The 21807-nt window shown below is 45.1% G+C and overlaps 1 protein-coding gene across 2 annotated transcripts; it reads left to right on the plus strand.

The window, feature by feature from the left end:
- The first annotated feature begins 1788 nt into the window (after positions 1-1788).
- On the plus strand, positions 1789-21250 carry fbxo38 (F-box protein 38). Of its 2 annotated transcripts, none has more exons than XM_024803889.2 (22): positions 1789-1947; positions 2408-2607; positions 3173-3306; positions 4322-4485; positions 4700-4865; positions 5041-5316; positions 6364-6457; positions 6718-6848; positions 7012-7182; positions 7330-7472; positions 7765-7945; positions 10233-10285; positions 10877-10994; positions 11105-11260; positions 11469-12104; positions 13768-13868; positions 14036-14138; positions 15333-15499; positions 16408-16553; positions 19079-19182; positions 20439-20552; positions 20629-21250. In XM_024803889.2, exons 2-22 carry the CDS (start codon positions 2474-2476, stop codon positions 20805-20807), a joined length of 3471 nt encoding a protein of 1156 aa, XP_024659657.2. In that variant the 5' UTR covers positions 1789-1947; positions 2408-2473; the 3' UTR covers positions 20808-21250. The 2 variants fall into 2 exon arrangements, with proteins under 2 accessions (XP_024659657.2, XP_012778862.3); XM_012923408.4 differs by having other exon boundaries at positions 1790-1947; positions 10874-10994.
- The last annotated feature ends 557 nt before the right edge of the window (positions 21251-21807 follow it).

Below are 21807 nucleotides of genomic sequence, written 5' to 3' on the forward strand. Positions count from 1 at the left end.
ATTCAGTTGCTTCAAACAAAGGCTCATTTCTCGAGCTTCATGTGCGCACAAAGCCCCCTGCTGGTCAAAGTCTTTATTGTCGTTTAAATTGTCCGTGATTGCCTCGTGCAACAGTGTAGGCATGGAATGGAAATACAAACACCTTAATTTGATTTTGTGTGGTGAATTCATTCATCTAATGTGTTTTTGATGAACATGTGGATAATGGAAATAAAGCCCTATCAGTGTTAGAATGCATGGCAATAGGATTTCAGTCAATGTTTGATTAAATGTAATAATGAAATGTTAAAACTGTTCCAGTGGTTTCAAAAGACAGTGACTGTGCGTATGAGTACTGGGGTGAAGGTAACTTTAGTCATTTTATTAAGAAATAAATATTTTTCTCGCCGTGCTTGGACTCAGTTGATTGATGTTTTTAGAAATAACCTTTCTGGCTCTGGAGAAAACCCTTGCACATGGTGCCAGGAGGCAGGGTTAAACAGGTTAGTTGTACTGCTACACTTGAGAAGGTTCCTCCACCTAACAAATCCCACTTTAAGCCTCGGTGCCACTGCTGCCAAAACATTCACAGCATAATCAGTTGTGCAATCTAATAAAACAGCAAGCAGAGCAGGTGCAGGCTCAGCCAGCATTTTCATATTTTCATCTCTGGGGATTTCTGGATGTGATATATTTAACCAGTTGTTGTGCCAACAGCACCTTCAGTTTTCATTAGTATTTGACTCCTCCCATAGATATTTATTTGTTTGTATTGTATTTGTATTTTTTGTATTTCCTTCTGATATCTGTACCTGAGCTGAGGTAACGCAAAAATTTCCCCGTCGTGGGATCAATAAAGTCTTATTTTATATTGACAGTTGACACTGTCACACACTCCTGACACCTTTTAATTCTGCTGCTTTTTGTTCTTAGTAATATATCTGAATATACTTGAATCAAGATATAGGCCTGTGTTCCTGAACTCACAGTACACACACTACTAACATGTGATTTATAAAATATGATCCTGGAAGAGAATATAAAGTATTCAAAATAGGTCAACCTTAAACATAACAAAGTCCAGCAGGAAAGGAAGCTGAGAGATTACTGAAAGAGAAGTAAAGAAAAACACAGTGTAATGAAGGCAGCATGGTGTTAAATAAGGTGTTTGATCATTCTGGTTTATCAAACGTAGAGTACTTGCTACTTTTTCAGTTACTAATAGTTTTTATTGAACATTGCAATGAGCAAAGCTGCTGAAATAAACAACAGAGAGCATCAGTTCAGGCTTACGTTTTTCTTTTACAATATTAATTCATCCATCCATCCATTCGCTTCCGCTTATCCTTTTCAGGGTCGCGGAGGGCGCTGGAGCCTATCCCAGCTGTCATCGGGCGAGAGGCGGGGTACACCCTGGACAGGTCGCCAGTCTGTCGCAGGGCCAACACACAGAGACAGACAACCATTCACACTCACATTCACACCTAGTGGCAATTTGGATTATCCAATTAACCTATCCCCACAAATATTAATTCATTTAACATTTATTTTTACTTCTGGTAGTTTATGCACAGTTTTCCAGTACTACAGTTTTATGTGTAATGAAGTGTTTTGTTTTCATGCTGTTGTATAAATTTCTCCACCACATTAAAGACAAACTGATAAGCATGTTTTGATGGACTGCTGTGTTATAGAGGCAGACCTCATGTCAATGTCAATAATAACCAGTGATTATAACGAAAACTTTGGAGAAAACCATCAATTGTTTATTGTTTCTGCACAACACTGACCTAAAGGGGGCAGCAACACATGTTTAATGCGTATGGCCTGCCGAGAAACTCAGAAGAAGAAGAAGAACAAGCTAACATTGGCTTGTGCTAATGCGTCTCTGGCTGTGTTTAGTACATTTTCTGTGGAGACAGGATGGCTGAGAAGAAGCTTCACGGAGACTTTAGTAGAAACATACTGGTAGGTTAGAACCACCGTGTCAGGCCTTGATAAAGGGGCCAGGTTGTGACTGCGAACCCATTGTGTGGAGTACGGTCTTAGCAGCGGCTGTGCTATCTACTAAGCTAGCTTAAACGAAGGCTTCTTTTAACTTTAAAGTATAATTTAACGAACCTGCCAGTCGTAAAATAACCCGAGTGGTAGCCATCACATTTAAATGGAAGAAAATAAATAATGTGTTCTTTTATTTTTATTAAAAGGTCTATTTGTTTTTCTTATGTTTACCACCAAACATGAATATTCGTGCATGTTGATGACGTAGCGTCCCTGAGTGCACAGTAATTATTGGTTTTACATCCTCACTTCAAACACGCAGCAGGTCTTGAACATAATTGGTATTAGCTTAAAGTGTCCTCAAAGTAGGTCGTGTGGTATGAGTCTCCTACTCCAGTTTACCCATCTTCCCTCATAATGTGTCCAGAACTGAGGTCCCCGCTCGGGATATAGAAGCTCCAGACTTCACGTGGGAGGATATGATACAGCAGTAATGGGTCCAAGGAAGAAGTCTAATAAATTCCACGCTTTGGTGGGCAGCAGTGGGGAAGATCTTGTGCAAAGACTCAGTGAGCCCAAAGACTACATCAATGAGCTGTCCCATGAAGTCCTCTGTCATATATTCAGGTATGCTGCGCTCAGGCTACACTTATCATTTGTCGTATTTACTATGCGTTGTAGAGACCAGTGTGTTGGCTCATTATGCCAGTCAGTATTGGTACCTTTGACTGCCACACACCCACTGGAAAACAAGATAACGTTTGGTCCATGATGGTGACTGTATGTCAAAGAGAACAAGACTGTGGACAAGAATGGACGTAGACTGGGTGGAAAGAGAAGAATGTAACCTGTTAATGTTGCGTAGATGGAAATAGGCAGAACGGTACACCTACGGCTTCCGTTAGGCAAAGTCAAGCTGTATAATTCAAGCACGGTCTGAGACTAAGTCAGCAGCTCATCTGCATATGTTATTACAGCTCTTACTTCTGGAGCCTTACTGCAGATTTCTCGCTGTGTAAAACAAACCGCGGTGGCTGGAACAGCTGCAAAGTTCGCTTTTCTTTTCTTCATGTCGGAGTTTGTTGATCGGAAGCTTCGATGAAGGACTCCCGCTCGCTTTTCCCAGTAAAAGTTTTAATGGTGATCACAGGAACAGCTTCTGAGATTTTAAACATCGTTGTCTTGTTTGTAGGTACCTGCCCATGAAGGATATCATGTGTATGGAATGTTTATCTAGAAAGCTTCGAGAAGCAGTAACTCTGTACCTGCGAGTGGTCAAGGTGGTGGACCTGTGTGCTGGTCACTGGTGGGAGTATATGCCTTCAGGTACAGTACAACCAGTCTGCCTTTCACCAACATACAACAAAGAGCGTGCTATGGTACCCTTTTTTTGGCATTGCCGTTCCCAAATATGAATTCTGATGTTGTCAGTTTTAATAATGAATGTATCGAGCCTAAGCTCCAGGTCAGGCTGAGAGTTTAGTGGTGTTTTTACTGGCCTGCAAAAATCTTTTATTTTTATATCTTAAAATTTTAAGATATTTACTTAATAACAGTAACTCTATAAAATAATGGTCCTGAATGTTACAAACGGCCCATGTTTCCTTTTAGACTCACTCCTGTTTTGCTGTGTAACTTCTGGTGATGTTTCAGGTCATATTTATGCAGAGTGTTTTTCACCTCCAAGTAAGTTTTAACACCAAAACACAAAGAGCTTTGGTTAGCAGGAGGTCCTGGACGTGTCTAAGTCATACTCTGACAGTGCAATAACATGTGGAGACCCTTAAACACAGAACGGGATAGAGATGCATGTTCAAGCCTTGCAACTTTAAAACTAAAATGAGCAAAAATATCTTTGCTCATATTTCTAATACAGTGGAACGCCGACTTACGAAATGAATTCGTTCCCGAGGGTCTTTCGTTAGTCGAAGCACCCATCGCTCCTTTGGAGTGAACGACAGGCTTTAGGCTACTTGCTAACTGCAACAACAATACGTCGTTCAAGTGGAACAGCAAAGCGCAAATACGAAAGCCAAGAGGGCTGTCACATGATTCGGAAGGCATTGTGGGCTCAGCCAATCAGAGCCGGCGGATTTTGTTACGCAGGCCCGTAACACGGGCAGAAATATTGGCGTTCAGTCCCTGCATAACTTGAATTTTTCGTTAAATGGGGCATTTGTAAGTCAGGGTTCCACTGTACTTTTAACGACTTAGGTTTTTTTCACCTTCTGTTTATATGTGTGTAAATGCGTCCATAGTAACCGGTTTATGCTGCAACCCCCGGGCTTTTGAAACATTGAAAAAAAGGGATTTATTTATGTTTGTTGTGCTTTATCTTTAGGCTTTACAGATAGCAGCTTTTTGCTCCTATTGAAGAAGATGCCAGATCTGGAGCAGCTGTATGGTCTCCACCCACGATACCTGGAAAGGAGACGAATCCGTGGTTTTGAGGCGTTCAGTATTCCAGGAGTCCTGGAGGCTCTGCAAGCCTGCCCAAATCTGCTGGTGGGTAAACAGTATGTGACTGATCTGCTGTGTATTAAATAATTAACACGTGTTTTATGTTCTTTATTTGTTGCTACATTCTCTGACCTGGTAGACTGATGATATGTGTAAAGGCCCTTTGCTGTAGCTAGCGCACGCCGGGTCCCATTTGAAAGAGCCTTAAGGTGTAATCGTTGAGTTACGTTTGCAGTTACCTTCGCTGATGTCATTTCAGGGTGTTGAGACTTCCCACCTGGAGCTGGTGGAAGCCATTTGGAACTACATGCCCCAGGTTCACATTCTCGGAAAGTTCCGCAACCGTAACGGAGCGTTTCCCATTCCCGCTGAGAACAAACTCACCGTCCCCATAAATGCCAAGATCCAGACCCTCCATCTGGTGGGTGAGTACAACATAATGACACAGACTTGGTCCAAATACATCAGAGCTACTATCCAAAATTCTGGATGTAAGTCGGCGTCGTGTCTGCTGTTGTGTAGATGTGTGGTTGTTAAAAAGAACAGAAGGATAATCTTAAGGTCTAAAGTATCTGTGTCCTTTTATATTTACCAACCCAGGTGTGAATGTTCCCGAGATCCCCTGCGTGTCCATGCTACGGCACCTTTACCTGAAGTGGGTCCGCCTTACCAAACCACAGCCGTTTAAGGACTTTCTGTGTGTGAGCCTAAGGACCTTTGTTATGCGCAACTGTGCAGGGCCGACCAACTCTCTCAAATACGTTCCCCTGATTACCGGCTTGGCTTCAGCCCGGAACCTCGAGCAGCTGGAGCTGGTACGAGTTCCCTTCTTGGGAGGGCTGATTCAGCACGTGGTGGAGGACAGCTGGAGATCAGGTGAGCAGCTGTTTGTAGACACTGCTGCACTTTCAGTGCATCTTTAAATCACACTGTTGTTCAGTAGGATTGATTCATGCATGGCTTTGCTGTTGTTGTTTTAATGCCTGCGTGTTAGAATTTACATGTTCATGAGTGTCACATGGAAATGAATCACATTACCTGGAAACAATCGTTAACCCTTTAAAACCTGAACCATGAAATTACTACCAGAAATCTTTATTTTTTGATGATGGAGTGTTTGTTGAACCTTTAGACAAAATATATATAGAAATATGTCACATTTTAATCTGCATATATGAGTATTTGTATCACATTTGCTCCATAAGCGATATTTTTGCAGTGGCGTCATTAAAAATGTTTTTTTGAGGGTAAAATAAAAAAGCTACACTGACGATGCAGAAGTCTCAAAAACACATGGATCACATACGATACGCTCGGCTTTGAAGGGTTAAACTCGCGGCCCACGTCACCCCTACTGTGGCGTGAAGAATGTAACGCAGTTTGGACCCCGAGGTGACTTTTGTCGTTCGATTGAATATGGTGACAATACGAGCAGAGAGTCCCAACATGCTGAGGTTGTGTTCGCTCAGTGACACACTAGTGCGCACACTTATGTCTGCAGTTTTATTTAGTTAAACACCACACAGTGACAGAGCTGCTGCCACATGTCTGCACAGGCAGAGAGCACCAGTGTGTTCATTGGGTCGTTCAATGAAAGGCTCCAGTTAACAGGGAGGAAAAAGATGTCTTGTTATACAATATTTGAAATTTAAAACAAAACATTTTCAGAAATCTTTGTTTTCTTGTTTGTTTTCGTGCTGCTTGAACAGTAAAGTGACCGCGACCCTGACGCAGCTTGTTTTCGTCTGTGTTTTATAGCAAAGAGTCTTTCAGGTGTTTTCACTCGTTTGTGTCCGAGCTGTTCAAGAGTCTGTGGATTTACATGACGTGTCCCTACGTTTGTCTTCAGCACTTCAAACACTACTTCACTTCTGTACTGTAGTAATATTTTGCTGTTTGTTTTGATGTTGACGGCATATCCAGGAGGATTTCGGAACCTCCACACCATTGCGTTTGGAGCCTGTAAGAATGCCCTGGAGGTGGACTTGGGCTACCTCATCATAACTGCTGCTCGCAGGTACCTGCTTACGAACAGTGCTGTGTGAGAGGGATTACAGAATCAGGACATTCTGCTGCATATTTCATAGCTTCAGTGTTCAGATGTGGTTAAAACATAAACAGTAGAGTAAGACGCCAGAAATAACTCAGAATAATATGTGCACCAGGGCAGTGACATTAACAGGTTTGTGACACATTTGACACGATTGGATTATTTGATGTTTGCATGAAGATGCAGGCGTTGCTGAAATTCTCACTTCCTTCTGTGTTTTGTATCAGGCTTCACGAGCTGCGTATCCAGCCTTCACTGACGAAAGATGGAGTCTTCTCAGCTCTCAAGATGGCTGAGCTGGAGTTTCCCCAGTTTGAGACTCTTCATCTGGGTTATGTGGATGAGTTTCTGCTGCAGTGTTAGTGCTTCCTCTCAAATATCTTTTGCTTTGATGAAAAGGCGATAAGCAGCTGACGAAGCCTTAAACCAAGAGGAGAATGAATAGTAACTCTGTAATAAAGCCCCATGTTCAGTACACTGATGATGGAAACGAGGCTTTTCCTGCTTTTATTTAAACTCAGGTAAAATGAGCCATTCGGAGCTGGTGAAATATGGGCTGGCGGATGTTATCGAGAACCCAGGAATCATCACTGATATTGGGATCAAGGTGGTGAATGAGGTGTTCACCAATATTAAATACCTGCTAATCTACAACTGTCCTCACCTCCACAACCCTCACCACTGGATTACTGGTACATTTTTGGTTTTGGTGAATAATAACAAAGCAGCAGAGACAAATGCAGCCTTTATTATGCTGCAGTGTTTTTCCCTCTCACATCATTGGAAAAGTATAGTGTTGTCATGCATTTGGACCATGCTGTCCCCGTTTCTGTCTGCAGATCAGTCCAGATGGAGCCGTCTGGTTGATCTCACTCTGGTTCGCTGTCACGCCATCAAGCTGGAGTCTTTTTCCCAGTTTGTAGAGTTGCTGCCCAGTCTGGAGTTCATCTGTCTGGACCAAATGTTTCGAGAACCACCCAAGGTACGTTTGTTATGGTCGCTTTCTCGAAACGAATCATCCCAGAGACGCGTCGTCTTCAAAGGGAGCAGATTTCAAAAGAACTGCATGGCAAGTGTGTCAGGCTCTTTACAGAGGATCCTGCACCGGTGCATTCATGCAGTGCATCAGTGTGACTGCCGTGCTCTTAATGAACCCGAGTAGCTGGACTCATTTGTACGTGTTAGTCCTGTGCACACAGGGATTTAGTCGTTATCACCTCACAGCAACAATTTGTAATCGTTTGTGTGTTTGTGTGTGCGCACCTGTGTGTTAGGGCTGTGCCAGGGTGGGTCTGAGTGCAGGAACTGGGATCGGTGTGTCCTCAGCACTCGTCAGCAACCAGAACTCAAACAATGACAATGAAGACCACCATCACCACAATGAGCCAAACATGCCTCCCCCACCCATCAACAACATAAACAACCAACGGCGGCGGCAGCAGCAGCAACACGATGGCAAGTCTCACTGGCTTTAATAATTAAATACCAACAATTGTATTAAAATAAACGTCATATGTTTTTAATAATGCTGATGGCCCACAAGTTGGATGTCGGTTAGAAAATGAGGAGGAGTTCTGGAGTAAGTTGGATGAAGCGGTGGAGTGTTCCCAGAGTGGACGGAGTCGTGGTTGGAGCAGTGCTAAAGGACACATGTGCTGGATGGAGATGGCTATGAACACATACTTCAGAAGAGGAGGAACACTGAGTAACATAAGACTAGACGCGCATAGGTAGATTATATCTTATGCAGATGGAGGAACCTGAACGAGACTGGAGAGTACACAGTGGTGTCATGGGCCATGAAGTGGTAAAGGAAACTGTCAGGGAGGTGTTTGGTGTTTCCTCTGAGCAGAGGAAGGAGGACGAGGAGACTTGGTGCTGGATGATGGAATGAGAGAGTACAAGAAAGTATTTAAAAGAAGAGATTTGCAAAGAAAAAGTGTGATGGTTAAGAAGACCACAGTAGACATGAGCACTAGGAAAAGGGTGTGTAGTTCGTGGTGTGTGAGGGTGGACACTAAGAAAGAAGAGAAGGATGTGCAGCAGATTTGGTTTATTAAGGATAAAGACGAAATGTTAAAATGAGGAAAGTGTGTGTGTTGAGAAGACAGGAGTGCTGACACACAGCTTTTCTTCTCTGCCTGAGCGCTTAATGCACTACAACATGACTTTTTCACACATTCATACCAGCTTTGTTTTCTGTGCTTAAGTGCTTTCTAGCTAACGTTTATACACGTTGATGGATGAGTCACAGAGGAACTTGAGGCTGGTATCCTGCTCAAGGATGTTTAGCATGCAGACTGGAGCAAACGGGGATCGAACTTTACAATTAATAGTTTCATGGCTGTAGCGATACCTCGTGAGCTACAGCCAGGACTGACTGAGGAACAACCCCCTGTGAGCAAGCACTTGGCAACAGCGGGAAGGATAAACTCCCTTTTAACAGGAAGAAACCTTTAGCAGAACTGGGATCAGGGAAGGGCAGCCATCTAGTCCAGCCCTAACTATATGCTTTAGCAAAAAGGAAAGTTTTAAGCCTAATCTTGAAAGTAGAGATAGTGTCTGTCTCCTGAATCCAAACTGGAAGCTGGTTCCACAGAAGAGGGGCCTGAAAACTGAAGGCTCTGCCTCCCATTCTACTTTTAAATACTCTAGGAACAACAAGTAGGCCTGCAGAGCGAGAGCGAAGTGCTCTAATAGGGTGATATGGTACTACAAGGTCATTAAGATAAGATGGGGCCTGATTATTTAAGACCTTGTATGTGAGGAGCAGGATTTTGAATTCTGGATTTAACAGGAAGCCAAAACAGGAGAAATCTGCTCTCTCTTTCTAGTCCCTGTCAGGACTCTGGCTGCAGCATTGTGGAGCAGCTAATAAAAGCATGAACTAGTTTTTCAGTGTCCTCTGAGACAGGATATTTCTGATGTTGGAGACATTGCGCAAGAAACCATACTTTTTAAAAAATAGAATAAAATATGTGCATTGAAGGACATGTCCTGGTCAAAAATGACTCCAAGGTTCCTCACAGCGTTACTGGAGGCCAAGGTAATGCCATCCAGAGTAAGAACCTGCTTAGAGACCATATTTCTAAGCTTTTCAGGGCCGAGTACAATAACCATATCAGCAAATGCAAGCCCTGATATGAATCCTGTGACAGTTTGACTGTGTGCTTTGTACTTATCGATATAATGTGAGAACGATTAAACCTACCGTGCTGGGATAGTGCCTCGGACTGAATCATTCTTTGTTGCATTAATTTAAGTCAGACTAGAGAAGTGGTTGAAATTCTCAGTGAGGGAGTGCTGTGAGTTATTCATACATGCCTTTCCTGTGTTTACAGAGTCATGTGTATCATGTGTAAACATGATTAGTAAAGTTACACCAATACTCACCATGACCTAAAAAATGCTGAACCAGTCTGGCTGTTTAAACAGATGCTGTCTTGTTTCCGTCGCTGATCCGTTGTGGGTGAAAGTCTCAGTCTGCAGTTGCTTAGTTGGAGCTTGGGGGGGACAGTCATGCATGTTTTCATCCCTCACTCTTTTTGTTCCAACGCAGCTGTAGGTTGACAGGGCGCAGCGCGTCACACACGGCGTGGAAATGTTTTTCAACCTGTGGTTCTGGCATAGTGCGACCTTTAACCTTCACTTCTTCAGTTATATAAAGTATTTTACTTCGTACGCTGTCGTAAAAGATGATGGACGTAATGTTGAGTTACAGAACTAGCGCTTGTTTTTACAGCACCAGCAGAAGTAAATGGAGTGGAGGAAGAAGATGAAGAGGATGAAGACGAGGTAAAAATATTCTGTATTTCACCCTGTGAGACCCAACCCATCACAAATAGCCAGAGATAACAGATGTTTATTAACCCTGATAACAAAGCCCATAGAATGTTTTTGCTACATCATGTTGAGTATGATATAGTTCTATGATGTAGTTCTGTGATGTAGTTCTGTGATGTAGTTCTGTGATGTAGTTCTGTGATGTAGTTCTATGATATAGTTCTGTGATGTAGTTCTATGATGTAGTTCTGTGATGTAGTTCTATGATGTAGTTCTATGATGTAGTTCTATGATGTAGTACTGTGATGTAGTTCTGTGATGTAGTTCTATGATGTAGTTCTATGATGTAGTTCTGTGATGTAGTTCTATGATGTAGTTCTGTGATGTAGTTCTGTGATATATATTTTGTATGGTTGGGTGTTTTTGGCGAATTGTTGTTAACAACAATGTTCACTTTAGACAAAAAGAGTTTGGAAATAATGACAAGTATTGATCATGTTGATGAGACGGAGGTCTCAGAAACGCACGTGTCAAATATGATAGATTGTAGGGCTGATAGTCAGGGTTGGGTTCTGATATGAGTGTTAACTTTCTGGGAAGGAGAACATGGACGTTGAGCCTCAGATCGAGCTGAAGGAAGCAGAGGCTGAAGAAGGCGACATGGCTCCGGGGCCCAGTCACCAGGCTCCAGCATCACAGCCACCTGATGAGGAACAAGCAGGTCCGACGTTGGTCTTTCACTGAACAAAGCAAGCAGTGTTTGGAAAAATGAAGGTATAAATGACATGTCTTGCATACACTTTGCACATTAATATTTGATTTTAATTCCAGGTCCCAGTGGTTTAGTCCAGCAGTGCAGATCAGCTTGTGCCAACGTGCCCAAACCTTCACAGGTCATCTCGGACTCGGACAGCGAGGAAGAGGAAGGCCTTGTTTCCAGGTTAATGCCACCTTCATGTTTGGAGCAGCCGGCCTCATGTACAAAAGGTGATGCACGATACGGCTCACAGCCAGAAGGCACCAGCAAGTGCTTGATGATTGGATCGTGAGATGGTGGACAGACATTCAGGATGTGTTTTGATTCAAGCGTCTTTCTTCATGTATCAGTCCGATATTCTTAATTTGATTGTAATTATGACGGCTTAAAAACTGGCTGCTGGTGTCGAGGTTTGTAAAGGGTGTGTTTCGTCTCCAGGTAAAGGAAAGACTCCGCTGAGGAGGGGCAACAGTGTGGCTATATCCATGGCAGTCGCTGATCAGCCAAAGACTCACGCTGCAGAGAACAGCTGTGAGAAGAGCTGCCAGGTGACCAGTGAACAGATTAAGGCCGACATGAAGGCTGCTACTGAGAGCAGCAGGAGGAGCAGCGGTAAAGGAACTACTACTGAGGCTGTGGAGGCCGCGGCAAGACCAGGAGCTAGCGGGACATCAGAGGATACTCCAGCATCAAGGACTGGAGTAAGGACAATGACCGGCTCATTGGTCAGAGTTGGACCTGCAGGAGCCACATCGGGCCATGCGGGTGGATGTAGGAGCGTGGTGATGGATGCCACCCATGGAACAGCCCCTGACAGAGCTGCGAGTGGCAGAGAGGGCGTAGAGCGACCCTCTGTCCCTCTGAGTTCTGGTCCTGCCAGTGTGGACAGAGTGGAGCCCAGAGGTGGTGCTGTAAAAAATGATCCCAGGAGACCAGGACCTCAGACTGCTCAGGGGAAGAGGCAGCCTTCCTCTGCTGCGAGCTCAGGATCACAGCAGGAGAACTTTGTTCCAAGGCGACCTTTAACCCGATCGTGCACCCGCACGTCCTCTGTGCCGTTGGTCTCAGAGACAGGTAAGACTGGAACAACAGGAATCCAGCTTCTCAGGAGTGAAACTTAAAGCTTTTCTTTCTTCTATTCATGGCTCCGTGCAGATGTTAGTATACATCAGGCTCAGTACATCGCTGTGTTTAAAACCTCTGTGAAGTTGTTTGTGATTCGGTTGCTATTTACTTTTGTTCACTCAGAACAAAATCTGTCACACATGTTAACATGGCCACGCTGATCCAGACATCAGGCAGCATGTGAGAGGTAGATGTGCAACGAATATGAAGATCAGAAGGAGAATCTTTTAGTTTTGGTTGCAGTAGGTCGGGAGGTGGAGCAGGTCATCCACTGATCAGAAGGTCGGTGGTTCGATCCCAGTCTGTGTCCTTGGGCCAGATACTGAGCCAAGTTTCTCTCCAACCATCAGAGTCTGTGTGTGAGTGTTAGCTGGTGCTTGGATGAATGTTGTGCTACGAAGCTGATTATTAGAGACTGAAGAATTAATTAATGGCAGGACTTCTTTGAGCAGTTTTGTAGGAATGGGGTCTAAAAGACACGTTGATGGTTTGGAGGAAGTAATTATTGAAGTTAACTCAGAAAGATCGACTGGAGAAAAAGAGTCTGACTTAACATCAGTGGTGCTAAGAGCAGCTGTAGATAATATTACATCTGTGGGATGATTATTGGTCATTTTTCTCTAATGGTTCAAATGTTATTCATGAAGTCGTTACTAGTTAAGGTTAGAGGGATGGTTGGCCCGACAGAGCTCTGACTGTCAGCCTGGCTACAGAGCTGAAGAGAAACCTGGGGTTGTTCTGATTGTCACAGGAGCTGCAGGATCCACAGTCCAACTTAACGAGGATGTGAAATTATTAACAAGATCATTCAGAAACTAAGCTGAGAAATTTGCCTCAAAAGTGATTCGAGTGCGTACGATACGATCCACAAGTTTCTACAGTGATTTGGCTTTTAAGGAATTACATCCGCACGCACACGAACTTTGAGCAGACAGTTTTTGACAAACCTCTACATTCAAACCTGAATAAATGGACTCACGCGTGTCCACGTGGGGTTTTAAAACAAGTTTTACTTTGCCGCTTCAGCTGCACAAATGGAAGCTGTGTTCAGGTTCCTGTGTACAGCTGGGACATCGAGGCTTCCTCTTTGTTGCAGAGCAGCTCTGCTGGGAAACAGATTTACCAAATGTAGTAAATGTTCTGTATAAGTTCTCAGTGACGTTGATCTCACAGTCAGAGGAAGTTTTCTTCTTTTAAATTGGTGCCACGGGTTTGTCTGCTGGCGGCTGAGGTACAAAGCAGTGTTACAGCCACATTAGCAATAAAAATTGTATTGAGCATTTTAAGAAAAAAGTCTGAACGCTGTTTTGAGGAAAAAAGTGGAAATCTACTTGGAGGAAAAAGTGAAAATGTGCAGATTACATTGTTGTTTCCACGGCTGCTGCACCGTCAGACACGCTCCGTGCAGAGGAAACAAACTGATCGGCCTCCTTGTGATACAGCCTCTTTATTGCAGGAGTGTGTGACCATCCAGCCTTTTCATGTTGTACAAGTCCACTCTCCCACGTTTGTGGGGTTTTCCATCTGACCTGATTCACCATCTCACAGCAGTGTCTTTTCAGCCTCTTTGCAGGCAGGTGTGTTTAACCTTGGACTCTGTTATTTTGTGTAGATCTTTCCAGAGCCAGGCCTCGAATGGCAGTGAGGAGGAAACGAATGGCTGACAAATCAACCAGCACTTCGGACCCGGTGACTGAGGACGACCATGTGCAGGTACGTGTGCGCTCGGACACAAACACGGGGACTGGCACTTTACTCTGTGATCCAAAGAAAAGCACACAGATGTTTTTGTCCTTGGTTCCTTTCTGGTTAAAGTTTGGTCAAATGGTTCTGCAGTGTGTTTTTATCAAAGATGTACTGAGATGGTTTTGCTTGTATAGATTTTGTCTCTGAAGAGCAAGAACCTGGTGGGAATCACTCTGACCAACTGTGGAATCACTGACCTGGTCCTTAAAGACTGCCCCAAAATGATGTTCATTCACGGTACTCATATTTGATAATTAACTTACATTAATGTTTTGTTCTGCCAAAAACTAAAAACATAAGGTGTGTGCTATCAGAGTGCTTCTAGTCTTTAGTTACTTTTTAACATTTAAAATGAACTGCAGTAGATGTAACTGCAGTAGATGAACTGCAGTAGATGTAACTGCAGTAGATGTAACCGCAGTAGATGTAACTGCAGTAGATGGAACTGCAGTAGATGTAACCGCAGTAGATGGAACCGCAGTAGATGGAACTGCAGTAGATGAACTGCAGTAGATGTAACTGCAGTAGATGTAACTGCAGTAGATGTAACTGCAGTAGATGTAACTGCAGTAGATGTAACTGCAGTAGATGTAACCGCAGTAGATGTAACTGCAGTAGATGTAACTGCTGCTACTTTTCTGAGTGTTCGTGCTGCACATGAGCTGTAAAATGTTCTTGCATCTCCCGAGGTTCTTATATTCTGCGTTTGAGAAACGAATTTGTCTGTAAATGAGTCACAAAATTGTCAGTGCTGGTCACTGCATGTTCAAAACAATTAGTCTTCACTCTTGTTTGTTAAGAGATCATGTTTAGGCCAAACAGTGGGAAGGAAAAACTCCCTTTTAACAGGAAGAAACCTCCAGCAGAACCAGGCTCAGGGAGGGGTGGGGCCATCTGCTGTGATTGGTTGGGGTGAGAGAAGGAAGACAGGATAAAGACATGCTGTGGAAGAGAGACAGAGGTTAATAATAACTCATGATTAAATGCAGAGAGGTGTACAGGCGCTCTGTGAAGCACCCAGGAGCCCAGACCTCCTGTGGAGGATTCAGGGTCACCTGGTCCAGCCCTAACTATATGCTTTAGCAAAAAGGAAAGTTTGAAGCCTGATCTTGAAAGTAGAGATAGTGTCTGTCTCCTGAATCCAAACTGGAAGCTGGTTCTACAGAAAACTGAAGGCTCTGCCTCCCATTCTACTTTTAAATACTCTAGGAACAACAAGTCAACACTAACTAGTTTTTTAGCTTCAATCTGAGATGAATGTTTTTAATTTTTGGCAGATTGTGCAAATACAAGAAGTCATTACTAACTTTTGTACTTTTTAAAAATCAAATTGTCGTGTTTCAAACGCTCCAAAGTGCCCACGACATCTTTGGTTATGCTGAGTTGGAAGGTCTCGAGTAATCAGCGTCTTTGTGTGTTTACACTCTACAGCTACCAGATGCCGCGTGTTAAAGCACCTGAGAGTAGAAAGTGCCCCCATAGTAAACAGATTTGACTACGCTCAGTGTAAGAAGCTAGACATGGAACAGGTCCTGGATCAGATCCTGAGAATGCCCCCTGAGAGGAATCGCATAATCTACATGCGTCCTATGCATCAGGTTGGTGGCCTTTGGTCATTAGAAATCTTAACTGCTGGTGTATAAAATGTTGTAATGTCGCAATACTGCAACAAAAAGCACTTTTCCTGTGGCCGGGGTGTCAGACTCACTTCACATGGCGAGCCACATACAGCCACTTCGATCTTACAAAAAGCTTCAGCAAAGACAGAAACTGTAAAAAATAAAGGTTTTTACTGTAGTCGTAAAAAAGCAGGACTGTGCTACAGTGGAAAGTGAAAAACAAACTTGTTAATTACTTTGTGTTGTATGAATGGCAATGATGGAGGTTTTTACCTGTGGGAAAAACTATAAACTTATACAGATGCAGTCGAATGTTCTGCTTGTTTGTGATGAGCAGATCAAACAAGTTGAGCACTATAACTTCATGCAGAGCCTGAGCCATGGCTCTGTGCTGCACACATCTCTGCCATTCACAGACTGTATGGAGTTTATTTTATAGACTACAAGAAAGCGAGAAATGTATGAAAAATAAGAGAAAGGTACACATTGGGCAACATGTGTTATCTACTTACTGCTACTATTACCAGGGAGAACACAGGTGAGGTGTTTGAAACGTTTTGTCCCCCACAATGGGAAAAGGATCAAAATAAAAATGGGGATCACTTTATTCTGCTGGGCGAATGTGGCCCGTGGGCTGCGTTTGACACCCCGGCTCTTCAGACCTTTGGTTGTGCCTGTAAAGCTGTTGACAGCAGATATAACTGTGCTTGCTGAAAACAGCTGGAACATCTGGCTACATAAAAGAGAAGCTCTCAGACTCAGACAAGTTCTCTCTGCTAAAATCACGATAACGTTAAACAAGATGAAGATAAACAAATGTTCGTCTCATTTTCCAGACACTTCTATGTGAAACACTCAGTGTAATTCTGTCTGTCTCATGTTGTCAGATTGACTCTGTAGCATTGGAGCGCCAGCTGTTCCAGGGGCCGTATCCTTACCACATCGCTATAGTGCACGAATTCAGCAACCCGCCAAATATACGCAACAAAGTTCGCATTCGCAGTTGGATGGACACCATAGCTAACATCAGCCAGTGAGTAGTGTCACATGCAACATTACACAAGACAGCAGTGGGCTGCTGTGTGTGTGCGTGGACGTGTCTGTGTGTGCGTGGACGTGTCTGTGTGTGCGTGGGTGGATGCGTGTGTGCGTGGGTGGATGCGTGTGTGCGTGGACGTGTCTGTGTGTGCGTGGACGTGTCTGTGTGTGCGTGGACGTGTCTGTGTGTGCGTGGACGTGTCTGTGTGTGCGTGGACGTGTCTGTGTGTGCGTGGACGTGTCTGTGTGTGCGTGGACGTGTCTGTGTGTGCGTGGACGTGTCTGTGTGTGCGTGGGTGGATGCGTGTGTGCGTGGGTGGACGCGTCTGTGCGTGGATGTGGGTGCGTCTGTGCGTGGATGCGGGTGCGTCTGTGCGTGGATGTGGACGTGTCTGTGTGTGCGTGGACGTGTCTGTGTGTGCGTGGACGTGGGTGGATGCGTGTGCGTGGGTGGATGCGTGTGTGCGTGGCTGGATGTGGACGCGTCTGTGCGTGGATGTGGACGCGTCTGTGCGTGGATGTGGGTGCGTCTGTGCGTGGGTGCGTCTGAGCGTGGATGTGGATGCGTCTGTGCGTGCGTGGGTGAGTGCGTGTGTGCGTGCGTACATGTGTCCGTGCGTGGGTGTGGGGCCTTTGATGGTAGTGTTTCGTCAGCATAACAGCTGCTGTGGACTTCAGTAACACATTTGCTTATAGGGCCACTGATCTGTTATAGTCACACGTGTTACATGAACAGGGTTGTGTTGCTGCTTTTATTTACCAAACTTCAGAAAACTGAAGGGTTCTTGTACAGATGTAGATGAAGCAGGTACTAGCAGCCAGCAGCTGGACGATGATCCGGGTGATCTGGATGTTGGACTCCTTCATGGGGCTGCAGTGGGACATGGTCTGAACCGAGGGCATCCCAGGAGGTAATAACGGTGCAGACGACAGGGCGGTCGAGCCCTCTTACCTGCTGGGACAAAGTGTCCCTCAGCCCTCTGTTCGAGGTGTCCATCTGCATGAATGAAGGGGAGTCAGACGTTAGGTGTGTGAAGCAGGGGTCCCCCCTTCTTTACCTGCACAGATGCTACCTGGCACTGCTCCATGCACAAGTTTGGCATGATTGATCGATCGATTGAATCTGCAGTGATAACTGTCCCCAAGAACCGCCTCACCTCTCTTTTGGTCTTGGGATACAGGCTGTTGTTTTCTCCGCCTGAGGACGTCTTCAGCGTGGTACCCCAAATACTGCACCTCCATCTGTCCAACGGCACACTTCTTCAGGTTGGCTGTGAGCCCTACCTGCTCCAGAGGTTTTAGAACAGTGGCCAATCGCTGGAGGCGGCGGGGCCTCACGAGAAGGCCCTGCCATCTCCTCCTCCCCAAAGCCGGCGTCGCACGACCTCGTGTCACCACTGAGTACAGCTCAGACACTACAAGCCCCGCCCACAAGCTTCCACTAAAGGTTTTTAAAGCGCATCTCTCAATCCCAATCCGTCGACGCCGTTCAGAGATGCTGCAGCCTTTACTGCGTTTTGCCCTTGTATTTATTTGTAGTGGCACTATGGGATATTTGTGTATGTCCCCATGCACGCACCTAACCTCCACCTGCTCTGCCTCCACCAATGGCCCTGGCTGAACCAGGGTCTGCGTGCAGCCCTATTCCATCCCCATATACCCTCTTGGCACCTTACCAGTACGTCCCTCCTGGACCGGTGGAAGGTGTTGGAGGGCTGGTGCCCCACCTGTCCCACCTCCATCAGCAGGCACTCCTGGCGCTGGTGTCCCGGCCGCCCACACCTCCAGCACTTCCGCTTCAGCATTTGCGAGGCTCCCTGCGAGTTAGGACATCGCCTTTAGTTGGTGGAAGGTGCGGGGCGATGGTGGCGAGCGAGTTAGAGGCTGGCAGTCGTGGCAGCTTCTCCACAGCCAGCACGGTTGACGTAGAGCCCCGACCAGCTGTGGCTGCTCAAAGGGTGACCCGGCCACTATGTCAGGTTTGCACTCGGCCTGGATCCACCACTGTCTGCATGGTGGTTAGATCCACCAGCATCGTGGCCACTACCTCTACTGGCTGTACTGGTTGCAGGCCCAACACATGCACACTGTTGCTCTGTTTTATTTTAAGCTTTTTTCCAAGTTTGCTCTGTGCAGGACTCGTTCCTGCTGCAGCTCGCTCCTCCGGGTCCAGCTGGCTCCTGAAATAGCAGGAAATTATCACCAAATCATTCCCACCTGTGCTGCCAGCCTCCTGGCACTGCCCCCGAACCCTACTGCACCACCACTCTGCAGTGGAGCTGCAGACCACATCCCCACCACAGATGGCTGTGGCCTATACTGTGTCCACGCGCTTAAAACAAGCGTGACTGGTTATTCTCAGCACAGACGTTAATGAGCAAGTTTCAAACAAGAAAGAGCAAAACGAAACAAAAATGGAACAGTGGTCATTAGTAAGGGAGTTATGTACTGTCTATAGAGTCACTGCTCTTTATGAAGCCAAATTTCAGTTTTTCATATATGTGTGTTTGTCTCTAACAGAGAGCTAATAAAGTACGAGTTCTTCCCAGAAGCCACCAGGACAGAAGAGGATGTGAAAAAGTTTCCCAGATACCCCTGGGGCCGAGACATCTACACACTGGAGGGTAACGTGTTTACGTCACATCGCTTGTTGAATTTTTTTTCATAAGTGCTTGCTTATATTCTGCCTCCTCTGGGAGTCGAGGTTTGTTTTTGGTCAGTGATGTTATGGAAGGAAGGATCTGTTTGGTGTAGTTTCACACTGAGCCGGGCTCAGGTGGGAGGAAAGGTGCACCGCTCTAAACGTCACTGTTTTATCATCTCTGATCTTGTTTCTGTGTGGATGTAAATGTGAGAAAAGTGATGGCGAGTCTGTAGTGTATTGATTGTTACTGGCCATCTACAGATGGTTTTCACTGCCTCACCCAGCTGATCATTCCTGGGTCAGCTGACTGCTTGCTCTACCTTTGCAGCCACACTGATAAAATCCACCCTGGATGTAGAAACTTCTCTTCCTTGTTTGAATAGCAGTGACTTATTTACTACACTGGTGAACTAGCGCACTGAAGGAGTTACTGACAGGCTAGTTCTTAAGCTCCTCATCAAACACACACTACCGCTCAAACGTTTTACAAAAAAAGTTTTTCCAGTTTTTATTGAAAATCATACAGTTTAATGTCTCATTGCATTTTGAAATGAAAGCATAGGACAAATAAGAAGTTAGAGTGAAAAAACTATCAAAATCAGTTTATAGACCAAATATATTCTGACTCATCAAAGTCGCCCCCTGTGATATAACAGCTGAACACAGCCGTGGCTTCTTTCTACAACACGAATCAAATCTTCTCCCACATCTGGAGCAGATGTTCCCATGAATGTGGACCTTGTAGCTGCTTTGCTTTCGCTCTTCTGTCCAGTTCAAACCAGCTCGATGGGTTTAGGTCTGGAGACTGTGCCGGACCTCCATGTTTCCAAGCTCATCTTGTTCTTTGTTCCTGAGGTGGTTCTGCCACAGCTTGGACTGTGTGGGGTCTTTATCCTGCTGTAGGATGAAGCCCTGACCAACTCGGTGCATGTAGGAAGTAACAGCAGCAGCTTTCAAGGCTGATCAGCCTCCGTTGCTGCAGAACAGATTTAAAATGTTTACCCGTGTTGTCCCTGAAAAAGGCCTTTTTGTATAATTGTGAAATGTACATTATTTTACAGTTTTGGTGACCTTACCTTTGTTTTAAACCGCTGGCAGCTCAACACTTACCTTTGTACCATTTCAAGCTGTTCACTGGACTTGAACGACTGCAACAAATAACTGTATAACTGTTCTCAGACGTTTGACTGGTAGTGCATGTTCTCACCATCAACTCTTTGTGATGTCACTGCTCAGGATTGGTGGATGGAGCGCCCTACAGCATGATAACAGACTTCCCTTGGCTCAGGACCCTGAGAGCAGCGGATCCTAACGGCTATTCCCGCTACGACTTTGAAGACGATGAAAGCAGTGAGTGCGTCAGTCTGTCAGCAGTTTCTCCGTGCGGCTGCTCTCTGTACTCAAACGGTTTTCTCTCCTGTGTTAGCCACTATCTACGCCCCACGGCGCAAAGGACAGCTGTCGGCTGACATCTGCATGGAGACCATTGGGGAAGAGATCTCGGAGCGGCGGCAGAGCAAAAGAGGAGTGTTTCAGAGAGTAGTGGTCCTCTTCCTTCATCACTGTGATACTCCAGGCGAACCCGTGGATGACGACTACATCTAGAAACCAAAGACCGAGAACCAGAAGGATGTCAGCCTCGACGCTCGGGCTTCTGACTGAAAACACTTGGTTTTATTAAAAAATGAGAAAGTTGGTTTCCTGTTGAAAGCTGCAGGTCAGCACTGACATGCACATAATATTTAATGACTCTTCAGTAGCATTACGGAGGAACAGCAGAGTCTAAGGCTGCTCACAAGGGGGCGCTAATGAGCTGGACAGTGAAACGTGGACACTGTGGGGAGAGGGTGATGATGATGTTTCATTTGGCTCACACCGAAGGCCGACTCTTTTCAATTCTTTGAAAAAATACAAGAACATGCCTTCAATCTTTATTTGGGGGATTTGATAAGCTCGAGATCTGTGCTGGTTTTCTCTTTTATCATACACGACTCTGAACGTATGGTAACTCATTAATTCCAAGAGTAAATAAAAAAGGGTCAAACATGTGACGTTGTTGATTTTGTTCCAAATAAAGGCTCGAGTCCTCCTGCCTTCGCTGGCAGCATTGTCTGCACGACTGCAGTTTTCTGTCGCACTGCAGTTGGGAAGCGTTCCCGTGTCGCTGTTTGTCGAGTTTGTTTCATCAGAAAGCAGAATAAGCAGAGACCTGTTTGTTGCTGAAGGATATGTAAAACAACTTGATGGTTGACCGTCAGTCACCTCTGCACCTTTTGAAGCTCCTCTGTCGGAGCTACAGTCGCATCGTGTGATTGAGTGAGAATATAGATATGTAGCTCTTAATGTTGACCTGACGTATTCACATTGCACACTCGGAGCTAACTCTGTGTTGTCAGAACCAATCAGAGGGCCCGTCTCCTAGCATCCTTCTGTGGCACATCTAAAGTTGTGCTGATATAAGCTGAGAGTTACACAACAGCTGATGTTCTCAGGCCCAGCAGCTACAGTCGTTCATTCGTAATCCTTTGGCTTCGTGGATGCTGAACGTGGACTTTGTTAAAGGATTAAGGTCGTCTGGCCTCGTACGGTCGGGCCGCTTCTGTTT

Source organism: Maylandia zebra, linkage group LG2, assembly GCF_041146795.1.
Source record: "Maylandia zebra isolate NMK-2024a linkage group LG2, Mzebra_GT3a, whole genome shotgun sequence".
Lineage (NCBI taxonomy): Eukaryota > Metazoa > Chordata > Actinopteri > Cichliformes > Cichlidae > Maylandia > Maylandia zebra.

Bases quoted from the DNA above. Each gene is read 5' to 3' on its own strand.
- fbxo38 (XM_012923408.4), top strand. From the start codon at position 2,474: ATGGGTCCAAGGAAGAAGTCTAATAAATTCCACGCTTTGGTGGGCAGC. The intron at 13,869-14,035 runs GTACGTGTGCGC...TTGCTTGTATAG, and splicing joins CTGAGGACGACCATGTGCAG to ATTTTGTCTCTGAAGAGCAA. The intron at 16,554-19,078 runs GTGAGTAGTGTC...TGTCTCTAACAG, and splicing joins ACCATAGCTAACATCAGCCA to AGAGCTAATAAAGTACGAGT.